The sequence below is a fragment of the Oncorhynchus keta genome, chromosome 1 (assembly GCF_023373465.1).
Source record: "Oncorhynchus keta strain PuntledgeMale-10-30-2019 chromosome 1, Oket_V2, whole genome shotgun sequence".
Taxonomy (NCBI): domain Eukaryota; kingdom Metazoa; phylum Chordata; class Actinopteri; order Salmoniformes; family Salmonidae; genus Oncorhynchus; species Oncorhynchus keta.
Window position 1 is genome coordinate 97,139,068 of NC_068421.1, and position 12,786 is coordinate 97,151,853.

At 47.0% G+C, this 12,786-nt stretch overlaps 1 protein-coding gene across 1 annotated transcript in view; it reads right to left on the bottom strand.

Annotated features, from left to right (window-relative positions):
• Window positions 1–237: 237 nt before the first annotated feature.
• LOC127908780 (gamma-aminobutyric acid receptor subunit gamma-3) overlaps window positions 238–12,786 on the bottom strand; it is a 361,942-nt gene continuing 349,393 nt past the window's right edge. Inside the window, exon 9 of the mRNA XM_052468107.1 lies at window positions 238–550. Coding sequence (XP_052324067.1) covers window positions 260–550 — 291 coding nt within the window. The 3' untranslated portion in view covers window positions 238–259. The remainder of the gene's footprint in view (window positions 551–12,786) is intronic.

Sequence of the window (12,786 nt, forward strand, 5' to 3'; positions counted from 1 at the left end):
GGTCTTAAAGTCTATGGCACCTCTCTCTCTCTCTCTCTCTGGTCTTACGTCCATGGCACCTCTCTCTCTCTCTGGTCTTAATGTTCATGGCACCTCTCTCTCTCTGGTCTTAATGTCCATGGCACCTCTCTCTCTCTCTCTCTGGTCTTAATGTCCTTGGCACCTCTCTCTCTCTCTGGTCTTAAAGTCTATGGCACCCCTCTCCCTCCCTCTCTCTCCAGGTTGCTGAAGGTATATATAGCCTTCCCAGTACAGCCTGCTAAAGGTACAGATAGCTGACCCAGTAGACTACGTTAAACAGAATGAAGGATGTGGGGAAGAAGACCCTGGAATAAGCGTCCAGCTCCAGGATATCTATGTGGATCCGTCCTTTCCTCCATCCGCCTCCTCTACACTCATCGTAACAACAGAAGAAGCTCTGGCAGTCCTTCCCGTCCAGGCACTCATAGACACAGGCGTCCTCAAATTCCTGCCAGTATAGGTTGTTATATGTGGAGTTGTTCAACTTGATCACCGTAGGGGCAGGTCCCACTTCCAACACTGAGTAGTTCTGGAGACAGACAGACAGACAGACAGACAGACAGACAGACAGACAGACAGACAGACAGACAGACAGACAGACAGACAGAGACAGACAGACAGACAGACAGACAGACAGACAGACAGACAGACAGACAGACAGACAGACAGACAGACAGACAGACAGACAGACAGACAGACAGACAGACAGACAGATAGGAGACTTGGTTAGTGGAGTGACTCTCTTGGAGCGTACTGGCAGAACACAGAGATCATATCAGGTTTGAGAGGAACAAAGTGCACCGTCATGTGTTGAGTCTGAGCATTCAGCATCCAGAGAGGACTGTCAATCAGATCTGGGAGCATCCATGACTGTGTCGCTATATGGTGCCCCACTTTTGACCACAACCCACAGGGCCCATAGAGAATCCCATAGAGAAACCCATAGAGAAACCCATAGAGAAACCCATAGGGAATCCCATAGATAAACCCACAGAGGAACCCATAGGGCTCATAGAGAAACCCATAGGGAAACCCATAGGGAAACTCATAGAGAAACCCATAGGGCTCATAGAGAAACCCATAGGGCTCATAGGGAAACCCATAGAGGAACCCATAGAGGAACCCATAGAGAAACCCATAGTGCTAATAGGGGAACCCATAGAGAAACCCATAGGGAAAACCATAGAGACACCCATAGGGCTCATAGGGAAACCCATAGGGCTCATAGGGTAACCCATAGGGCTCATAGGGTAACCCATAGGGCTCATAGGGTAACCCATAGAGAAACCCATAGGGCTCTTAGGGAAACCCATAGGGAAACCCATAGGGAAACCCATAGAGAAACCCATAGAGAACCCCATAGGGCTCATAGGGAGACCCATAGAGAAACCCATAGAGGAACCCATAGGGAAACCCATAGAAAAACCCATAGGGCTCATAGAGAAACCCATAGGGCTCATAGGGAAACCCATAGGGCTCATAGGGAAACCCATAGAGAAACCCATAGGGCTCATAGGGAAACCCATAGGGCTCATAGGGAAACCCATAGGGCTCATAGGGAAACCCATAGGGCTCATAGGGAAACCCATAGAGAAACCCATAGGGCTCATAGGGAGACCCATAGAGAAACCCATAGAGGAACCCATAGGGAAACCCATAGAGAACCCCATAGGGCTCATAGAGAAACCCATAGGGCTCATAGGGAAACCCATAGGGCTCATAGGGAAACCCATAGAGAAACCCATAGAGAAACCCATAGAGAAACCCATAGTGCTAATAGGGGAACCCATAGAGAAACCCATAGGGAAACCCATAGAGACACCCATAGGGCTCATAGGGAAACCCATAGGGCTCATAGAGAAACCCATAGGGCTCATAGGGAAACCCATAGGGCTCATAGGGAAACCCATAGAGAAACCAATAGGGCTCATAGGGAGACCCATAGAGAAACCCATAGAGGAACCCATAGGGAAACCCATAGAGACACCCATAGGGCTCATAGGGAAACCCATAGGGCTCATAGAGAAACCCACAGGGCTCATAGGGAAACCCATAGGGCTCATAGGGAAACCCATAGAGAAACCCATAGTGCTCATAGGGAGACCCATAGAGAAACCCATAGAGGAACCCATAGGGAAACCCATAGAGAACCCCATAGGGCTCATAGAGAAACCCATAGGGCTCATAGGGAAACCCATAGGGCTCATAGGGAAACCCATAGAGAAACCCATAGAGAAACCCATAGAGAAACCCATAGTGCTAATAGGGGAACCCATAGAGAAACCCATAGGGAAACCCATAGAGACACCCATAGGGCTCATAGGGAAACCCATAGGGCTCATAGAGAAACCCATAGGGCTCATAGGGAAACCCATAGGGCTCATAGGGAAACCCATAGGGCTCATAGGGAAACCCATAGAGAAACCCATAGAGGAACCCAAAGGGCTCATATGGAAACCCATAGAGAAACCCATAGAGGAACCCATAGGGCTCATAGGGAAACCCATAGAGAAACCCATAGGGCTCATAGGGAGACCCATAGAGAAACCCATAGAGGAACCCATAGGGCTCATAGGGAAACCCATAGAGAAACCCATAGGGCTCATAGGGAGACCCATAGAGAAACCCATAGAGGAACCCATAGGGAAACCCATAGAGAAACCCATAGGGCTCATAGAGAAACCCATAGGGCTCATAGGGAAACCCATAGGGCTCATAGGGAAACCCATAGAGAAACCCATAGAGAAACCCATAGAGGAACCCATAGAGAAACCCACAGAGAAACTCATAGGGCTCATAGGGAAACCCATAGGGCTCATAGGGAAACCCATAGAGAAACCCATAGGGCTCATAGGGAAACCCATAGGGCTCATAGGGAAACCCATAGAGAAACCCATAGGGCTCATAGAGAAACCCATAGGGCTCATAGGGAAACCCATAGGGCTCATAGGGAAACCCATAGAGAAACTCATAGGGCTCATAGGGAAACCCATAGAGAAACTCATAGGGCTCATAGGGAAACCCATAGGGAAACCCATAGAGAAACCCATAGAGGAACCCATAGAGAAACCCATAGAGAACCCCATAGGGCTCATAGAGAAACCCATAGGGCTCATAGGGAAACCCATAGGGCTCATAGGGAAACCCATAGAGAAACTCATAGGGCTCATAGGGAAACCCATAGGGAAACCCATAGAGAAACCCATAGAGAAACCCACAGAGAAACTCATAGGACTCATAGGGAAACCCATAGAGGGGCTCATAGGGAAACCCATAGGACTCATAGGGAAACCCATAGAGAAACCCATAGAGAAACCCATAGAGGAACCCATAGAGAAACCCACAGAGAAACTCATAGGGCTCATAGGGAAACCCATAGGGAAACCCATAGAGAAACCCATAGAGGAACCCATAGAGAAACTCATAGGGCTCATAGGGAAACCCATAGAGAAACTCATAGGGCTCATAGGGAAACCCATAGAGAAACTCATAGGGCTCATTGAGAAACCCATCGGGCTCATAGGGAAACCCATAGAGAAACTCATAGGGCTCATAGAGAAACTCATAGGGCTCATATGGAAAGCCATAGAGAAACCCATAGGGCTCATAGGGAAAGCCATAGAGAAACCCATAGAGAAACCCATAGAGAAACCCATAGGGCTCATAGGGAAACCCTTAGAGAAACCCATCGGTCTCATAGGGAAACCCTTAGAGAAACCCATAGAGAAACCCATAGAGAAACCCATCGGTCTCATAGGGAAACCCTTAGAGAAACCCATAGAGAAACCCATAGAGAAACCCATCGGTCTCATAGGGAAACCCTTAGAGAAACCCATAGAGAAACCCATAGAGAAACCCATCGGTCTCATAGGGAAACCCTTAGAGAAACCCATAGAGAAACCCATAGAGAAACCCATAGGGCTCATAGGGAAACCCATAGGGCTCATAGGGAAACCCTTAGAGAAACCCATAGGGCTCATAGGGAAACCCTTAGAGAAACCCATAGGGCTCATGGAGAAACCCATAGAGGAACCCATAGGGCTCATAGAGAAACCCATAGAGGAACCCATAGGGCTCATAGGGAAACCCTTAGAGAAACCCATCGGGCTCATAGGGAAACCCTTAGAGAAACCCATAGGGCTCATAGGGAAACCCATAGAGGAACCCATAGGGCTCATAGGGAAACCCTTAGAGAAACCCATAGGGCTCATAGGGAAACCCTTAGAGGAACCCATAGGGCTCATAGGGAAACCCATAGAGGAACCCATAGGGCTCATAGGGAAACCCATAGAGGAACCCCATAGGGAAACCCATAGAGGAACCCATAGGGAGGGAAACCCATAGGGAACCCATAGGGAAACCCATAGAGGAACCCATAGGGCTCATAGGGAAACCCATAGAGGAACCCAAAGGGCTCATAGGGAAACCCATAGAGAAACCCATAGGGCTCATAGGGAAACCCATAGAGGAACCCATAGGGCTCATAGGGAAAATAGAGGAACCCATAGGGAGGGAAACCCATAGAGAAACCCATAGGAACCCATAGGGAAACCCATAGAGAAACCCATAGGGAAACCCATAGGGCTCATAGGGAAACCCATAGGGAAACCCATAGGGCTAGAGAAACCCATAGAGCTCATAGGGAAACCCATAGGGCTCATAGGGAAACCCATAGAGAAACCCATAGGGCTCATAGGAAACCCATAGAGGAACCCATAGAGAAACCCATAGAGAAACCCATAGGGCTCATAGGGAAACCCATAGGGCTCATAGGGAAACCCATAGGGCTCATAGGGCTCATAGGGAAACCCATAGAGCTCATAGGGAAACCCATAGGGCTCATAGAGGAAACCCATAGGGCTCATAGGAAACCCATAGGGCTCATAGGGAAACCCATAGAGAAACCCATAGGGCTCATAGGGGGAAACCCATAGGGAAACCCATAGAAACCCATAGGGCTCAGAGGGAAACCCATAGGGAAACCCATAGAGAAACCCATAGCTCAGGAAACCCATAGAGAAACCCATAGGGCTCATAGGGAAACCCATAGAGAAACCCATAGGGCCCATAGAGAAACCCATAGGGCTCATAGGGAAACCCCCATAGGGCTCATAGGGAAACCCATAGAGAAACATAGAGAAACCCATAGGGCTCATAGGGAAACCCATAGAAACCCATAGAAACCCATAGGGAAACCCATAGAGAAACCCATAGGGCTCATAGGGAAACCCATAAAAACCCATAGAGAAACCCATAGGGCTCATAGGGAAACCCATATAGGGAGAAACCATATAGAGGGCCATAGGGCTCATAGGGAAACCCATAGAGAAACCCATAGGGCTCATAGAGAAACCCATAGAGGGAAACCCATAGGGAAACCCATAGAGAAACCCATAGGGCTCATAGGGAAACCCATAGAGAAACCCATAGAGAAACTCATAGGGAACCCATAGGGCTCATAGGGCCATAGAGAAACCCATAGGGAGGGAAACCCATAGGGCTCATAGGGAAACCCATAGAGAAACCCATAGGGCTCATAGGAACTCATAGGAAACCCATAGAGAAACCCATAGAGAAACCCATAGAGAAACCCATAGGGAGGAAACCCATAGGGAAACCCTCATAGAGAAACCCATAGGGCTCATAGAAACATAGGGCCATAGGGAAACCCATAGAAACCCATAGAGAAACCCATAGGGATAGGGAAACCCATAGGCTCATAGGGAAACCCATAGAGAAACCCATAGGGAGAAACCCATAGAGAAACCCATAGGCTCATAGGGAAACCCATAGAGAAACCCATAGAGAAACCCATAGAGAGAAACCCATAGGTCTCATAGGGAAACCCATAGAGAAACCCATAGGGAAACCCATAGGGAAACCCATAGAGAAACCCATAGGGCTCATAGAGAAACCCATAGGAAACCCATAGGGAAACCCATAGAGGGAAACCCATAGAGAAACCCATAGGGCTCATAGGGAAACCCATAGAGAAACCCATAGAGGAAACCCATAGGGAGGAACCCTCATAGGGAAATAGAGAAACCCATCGGGCTCATAGGGAAACCCATAGAGAAACTCATAGGGAAACCCATAGGGCTCACAGAGAAACCCATAGGGAGGAAACCCATAGAGAAACCCAGAGAGGAATAGGGCTCATAGGGAAACCCATAGAGAAACCCATAGGGCTCATAGGGAAACCCATAGAGAAACCCATAGAGAAACCCATAGGGAAACCATAGGGCTCATAGAGAAACCCATAGGGAAACCCATAGAGAAACTCATAGGAAACCCATAGAGAAACTCATAGGGCTCATAGGGAAACCCATAGAGAAACCCATAGGGCCATAGGAAACCCTAGAGAAACCCATAGGGAAACCCATAGAGAAACCCATAGGGCTCATAGGGAAACCCTTAGAGAAAACCCATAGAGAAACCCATAGAGAAACCCATAGAGAAACCCATAGAGAAAATAGGGCCATAGGGAAACCCTTAGAGAAACCCATAGAGAAACCCATAGAGAAACCCACCCATAGGGAAACCCATAGAGAAACCCATAGAGAAACCCATAGGGCTCATAGGGAAACCCATAGGGCCCATAGGAAACCCTTAGAGAAACCCATAGGGCTCATAGGGAAACCCTAGAGAAACCCATAGGGCTCATGGAGAAACCCATAGAGGAAACCCATAGGGCTCATAGAGAAACCCATAGAGGAACCCATAGGGCTCATAGGGAAACCCTTAGAGAAACCCATAGGGCTCATAGGGAAACCCTTAGAGAAACCCATAGGGCTCATAGGGAAACCCATAGAGGAACCCATAGGGCTCATAGGGAAACCCATAGAGAAACCCATAGGGCTCATAGGGAAACCCTTAGAGGAACCCATAGGGCTCATAGGGAAACCCATAGAGGAACCCATAGGGCTCATAGGGAAACCCATAGAGGAACCCATAGGGCTCATAGGGAAACCCATAGAGAAACCCATAGGGCTCATAGGGAAACCCATAGAGGAACCCATAGGGCTCATAGGGAAACCCATAGAGAAACCCATAGGGCTCATAGGGAAACCCATAGAGGAACCCATAGGGCTCATAGGGAAACCCATAGAGGAACCCATAGGGCTCATAGGGAAACCCTTAGAGAAAAAGGGCTCATAGGGAAACCCATAGAGGAACCCATAGGGCTCATAGGGAAACCCTTAGAGAAACCCATAGGGCTCATAGGGAAACCCATAGAGAAACCCATAGGGCTCATAGAGAAACCCTTAGAGAAACCCATCGGGCTCATAGGGAAACCCATAGAGAAACCCATAGGGCTCATAGGGAAACCCATAGAGGAACCCATAGGGCTCATAGGGAGACCCATAGAGAAACCCATAGAGAAACCCATAGGGCTCATAGGGAAACCCATAGAGGGAAACCCATAGGGCTCATAGGGAAACCCATAGAGAAACCCATAGGGCTCATAGGGAAACCCATAGAGAAACCCCCATAGAGAAACCCCCATAGGGAAACCCATAGGGCCCATAGGGGAGAGAAACCCATAGGGCTCATAGAAACCCATAGAGAAACCCATAGGGCTCATAGGGAAACCCATAGAGAAACCCATAGAGAAACCCATAGATAGGGAACCCATAGGGCCATAGAGAAACCCATAGAGAAACCCATAGGGCTCATAGAGAAACCCATAGGGCTCATAGGGAAACCCATAGAGAAACCCATAGAGAAACCCATAGGGCTCATAGGGAAACCCATAGGGCTCATAGGGGAAACCCTCAGAGAAACCCATAGAGGCTCCCATAGGGAAACCCATAGAGGGCTCATAGGAAACCCAAGGGGCTCATAGAAACCCATAGGAAACCCATATAGAAACCCTCAGACCCACAGGGAAACCCATAGAGAAACCCATAGAGAAACCTCATAGGGAAACCCATAGAGAAACCCATAGAGGCCCATAGAGGAAACCCATAGGAAACCCATAGGGAAACCCATAGAGAAACCCATAGGGCTCATAGGAGACCCACAGAGAAACCCATAGAGAAAGAGAAACCCATAGGGAGAAACCCATCGGGCTCATAGGGAAACCCTTAGAGAAACCCATAGGGCTCATAGGGAAACCCATAGAGGAACCCATAGGGCTCATAGGGAGACCCACAGAGAAACCCATAGAGAAACCCATAGAGAAACCCATAGGGCTCATAGAGAAACCCATAGGGCTCATAGGGAAACCCATAGAGAAACCCATAGAGAAACCCATAGAGAAACCCATAGGGCTCATAGGGAAACCCATAGAGAAACCCATAGAGAAACCCATAGAGAAACCCATAGGGCTCATAGGGAAACCCATAGAGAAACCCATAGAGAAACCCATAGAGAAACCCATAGGGCTCATAGGGAAACCCATAGAGGAACCCATAGGAAACCCATAGAGAAACCCATAGGGCTCATAGAGGAAACCCATAGGGCTCTAGGGAAACCCATAGAGGAAACCCATAGGGCTCATAGGGAAACCCATAGAGAAACCCATAGGGCTCATAGGGAAACCCATAGAGAAACCCATAGGGCTCATAGGAAACCCATAGGGCTCATAGAGGAACCCATAGGGCTCATAGGGAAACCCATAGAGAAACCCATAGGGCTCATAGGAGAGAAACCCATAGGGCTCATAGGAAACCCATAGAGGAACCCATAGGGCTCATAGGGAAACCCTTAGGAAACCCATAGGGCTCAGAAACCCATAGGGCTCATAGGGGGAAACCCATAGGGCTCATAGGAAACCCATAGGGCTCATAGGGAAACCCATAGAGGAACCCATAGGGCTCATAGGAAACCCATAGGGAGGAAACCCAAGGGCTCATAGGGAAACCCATAGAGAAACCCATAGGGCTCATAGGGAAACCCATAGGGCTCATAGGGAAACCCATAGAGAAACCCATAGGGCTCATAGAGAAACCCATCGGGCTCATAGGGGAACCCATAGGGCTCATAGGGAGACCCACAGAGAAACCCATAGAGAAACCCATAGAGAAACCCATAGGGCTCATAGGGAAACCCATAGAGAAACCCATAGAGAAACCCATAGAGAAACCCATAGGGCTCATAGGGAAACCCATAGAGAAACCCATAGAGAAACCCATAGGGCTCATAGGGAGACCCATAGAGAAACCCATAGAGAAACCCATAGAGAAACCCATAGGGCTCATAGGGAAACCCATAGGGCTCATAGGGAAACCCTTAAAGAAACCCATAGGGCTCATAGAGAAACCCATAGGGCTCATAGGGAAACCCATAGAGGAACCCATAGGGCTAATAGGGAAACCCATAGAGGAACCCATAGGGCTCATAGGGAAACCCATAGAGGAACCCATAGGGCTCATAGGGAAACCCATAGAGAAACCCATAGGGCTCATAGAGAAACCCATAGGGCTCATAGAGAAACCCATAGAGGAACCCATAGGGCTCATAGGGAAACCCTTAGAGAAACCCATAGGGCTCATAGGGAAACCCATAGGGCTCATAGGGAAACCCTTAGAGAAACCTATAGGGCTCATAGAGAAACCCATAGGGCTCATAGGGAAACCCATAGAGGAACCCATAGGGCTCATAGGGAAACCCATAGAGAAACCCATAGGGCTCAAAAGGAAACCCATAGAGGAACCCATAGGGCTCATAGGGAAACCCATAGAGGAACCCATAGGGCTCATAGGGAAACCCATAGAGAAACCCACAGGGCTCAAAAGGAAACCCATAGGGCTCATAGGGAAACCCATAGAGAAACCCATAGGGCTCATAGGGAAACCCATAGGGCTCATAGGGAAACCCTTAGAGAAACCCATAGGGCTCTGGTCAAAAGTAGTAACCCTAAGGAATAGGGTTTTATTTGGGATAGAGACCAGGTCTCCAAATCTCTGACCTCATTCACAGGCTTTAAGAGGAGGGCATATCACATACACCTATCAATATCAGACAGAGCTGAGCAGCAACACAGACCCTATCAATATCAGACAGAGCTCAGCAGCAACACAGACCCTGTCAATATCAGACAGAGCTGAGCAGCAACACAGATCCTATCAATATCAGACAGAGCTGAGCAGCAACACAGATCCTATCAATATGAGACAGAGCTGAGCAGCAACACAGACCCTATCAATATGAGACAGAGCTGAGCAGCAACACAGACCCTATCAATATCAGACAGAGCTGAGCAGCAACACAGACCCTGTCAATATCAGACAGAGCTGAGATGTCCAGTAACACCCTAAAACAGCTTCAGAGATGTCCAGCAACACCCTAAAACAGCTTCAGAGATGTCCAGTAACACCCTAAAACAGCATCAGAGATGTCCAGCAACACCCTAAAACAGCTCAGAGATGTCCAGCAACACCCTAAACAGCTCAGAGATGTCCAGCAACACCCTAAAACAGCTCAGAGATGTCCAACAACACCCTAAAACAGCGTCAGAGATGTCTAGTAACACCCTAAAACAGCTCAGAGATGTCCAGTAACACACTAAAACAGCTTCAGAGATGTCCAGCAACACACTAAAACAGCTTCAGAGATGTCCAGCAACACCCTAAAACAGCTTCAGAGATGTCTAGTAACACCCTAAAACAGCTCAGAGATGTCCAGCAACACACTAAAACAGCTCAGAGATGTCCAGTAACACCCTAAAACAGCTCAGAGATGTCCAGCAACACACTAAAACAGCTCAGAGATGTCCAGTAACACCCTAAAACAGCTCAGAGATGTCCAGTAACACCCTAAAACAGCTTCAGAGATGTCCAGCAACACACTAAAACAGCTCAGAGATGTCCAGCAACACACTAAAACAGCTTCAGAGATGTCCAGCAACACACTAAAACAGCTTCAGAGATGTCCAGTAACACCCTAAAACAGCTCAGAGATGTCTAGTAACACCCTAAAACAGCATCAGAGATGTCCAGCAACACACTAAAACAGCTCAGAGATGTCTAGTAACACCCTAAAACAGCATCAGAGATGTCCAGCAACACACTAAAACAGCTTCAGAGATGTCCAGCAACACCCTAAAACAGCTTCAGAGATGTCCAGCAACACCCTAAAACAGCTTCAGAGATGTCCAGTAACACCCTAAAACAGCTTCAGAGATGTCCAGCAACACCCTAAAACAGCTCAGAGATGTCCAGTAACACCCTAAAACAGCTTCAGAGATGTCCAGCAACACCCTAAAACAGCTTCAGAGATGTCCAGCAACACCCTAAAACAGCTTCAGAGATGTCCAGTAACACCCTAAAACAGCTTCAGAGATGTCCAGTAACACCCTAAAACAGCTTCAGAGATGTCCAGCAACACACTAAAACAGCTTCAGAGATGTCCAGCAACACCCTAAAATAGCTTCAGAGATGTCCAGTAACACCCTAAAACAGCTTCAGAGATGTCCAGTAACACCCTAAAACAGCTTCAGAGATGTTCAGCAACACACTAAAACAGCTCAGAGATGTCCAGCAACACCCTAAAACAGCTCAAAGATGTCTAGTAACACCCTAAAACAGCCCAAAGATGTCCAGTAACATAACAGAGCCTCTGTTAGAACACAGTCAATCAAAGTGGTTACAAGAAAGAAACGGAGAAATAAATAATTTAGGTAACTTTAGAAGGCCACTGTACAAATGTAAAAATATACCGCAGAGGTTCCTAAAATAACCTTTTCATATATATATATATAGTATTAATAATGAAGGAGGGAGGGAGGACCAGGCTCTGACTAATATATAGTATTAATAATGGAGGGGGGCTCTGACTAATATATAGTATTAGTAATGAAGGAGGGAGGGCTCTGACTAATATATAGTATTAATAATGAAGAAGGGAGGGAGGACCAGGCTCTGACTAATATATAGTATTAATAATGAAGGAGGGGGGCTCTGACTAATATATAGTATTAATAATGAAGGAGGGGGGCTCTGACTAATATATAGTATTAGTAATGAAGGAGGGGGGCTCTGACTAATATATAGTATTAATAATGAAGGAGGAGGGCTCTGACTAATATAGAGTATTAATAATGAAGGAGGGAGGGCTCTGACTAATATATAGTATTAGTAATGAAGGAGGGAGGGCTCTGACTAATATATAGTATTAATAATGAAGGAGGAGGGCTCTGACTAATATAGAGTATTAATAATGAAGGAGGGAGGGCAGACCAGGCTCTGACTAATATATAATATTAATAATGAATGAGGAGGGCTCTGACTAATATAGAGTATTAATAATAAAGGAGGGAGGGCAGACCAGGCTCTGACTAATATATAGTATTAGTAATGAAGGAGGGAGGGCTCTGACTAATATATAGTATTAGTAATGAAGGAGGGAGGGCTCTGACTAATATATATAGTATTATTAATGAAGGAGGAGGGCTCTGACTAATATATAGTATTAATAATGAAGGAGGGAGGACCAGGCTCTGACTAATATATAGTATTAGTAATGAAGGAGGGGGGCTCTGACTAATATATAGTATTAATAATGAAGGAGGGAGGCCTCTGACTAATATATAGTATTAATAATGAAGGAGGGAGGGCAGACCAGGCTCTGACTAATATATAGTATTAATAATGAAGGAGGGGGGCTCTGACTAATATATAGTATTAATAATGAAGGAGGGAGGGCAGACCAGGCTCTGACTAATATATAGTATTAATAATGAAGGAGGGGGGCTCTGACTAATATATAGTATTAATAATGAAGGAGGGGGGCTCTGACTAATATATAGTATTAATAATGAAG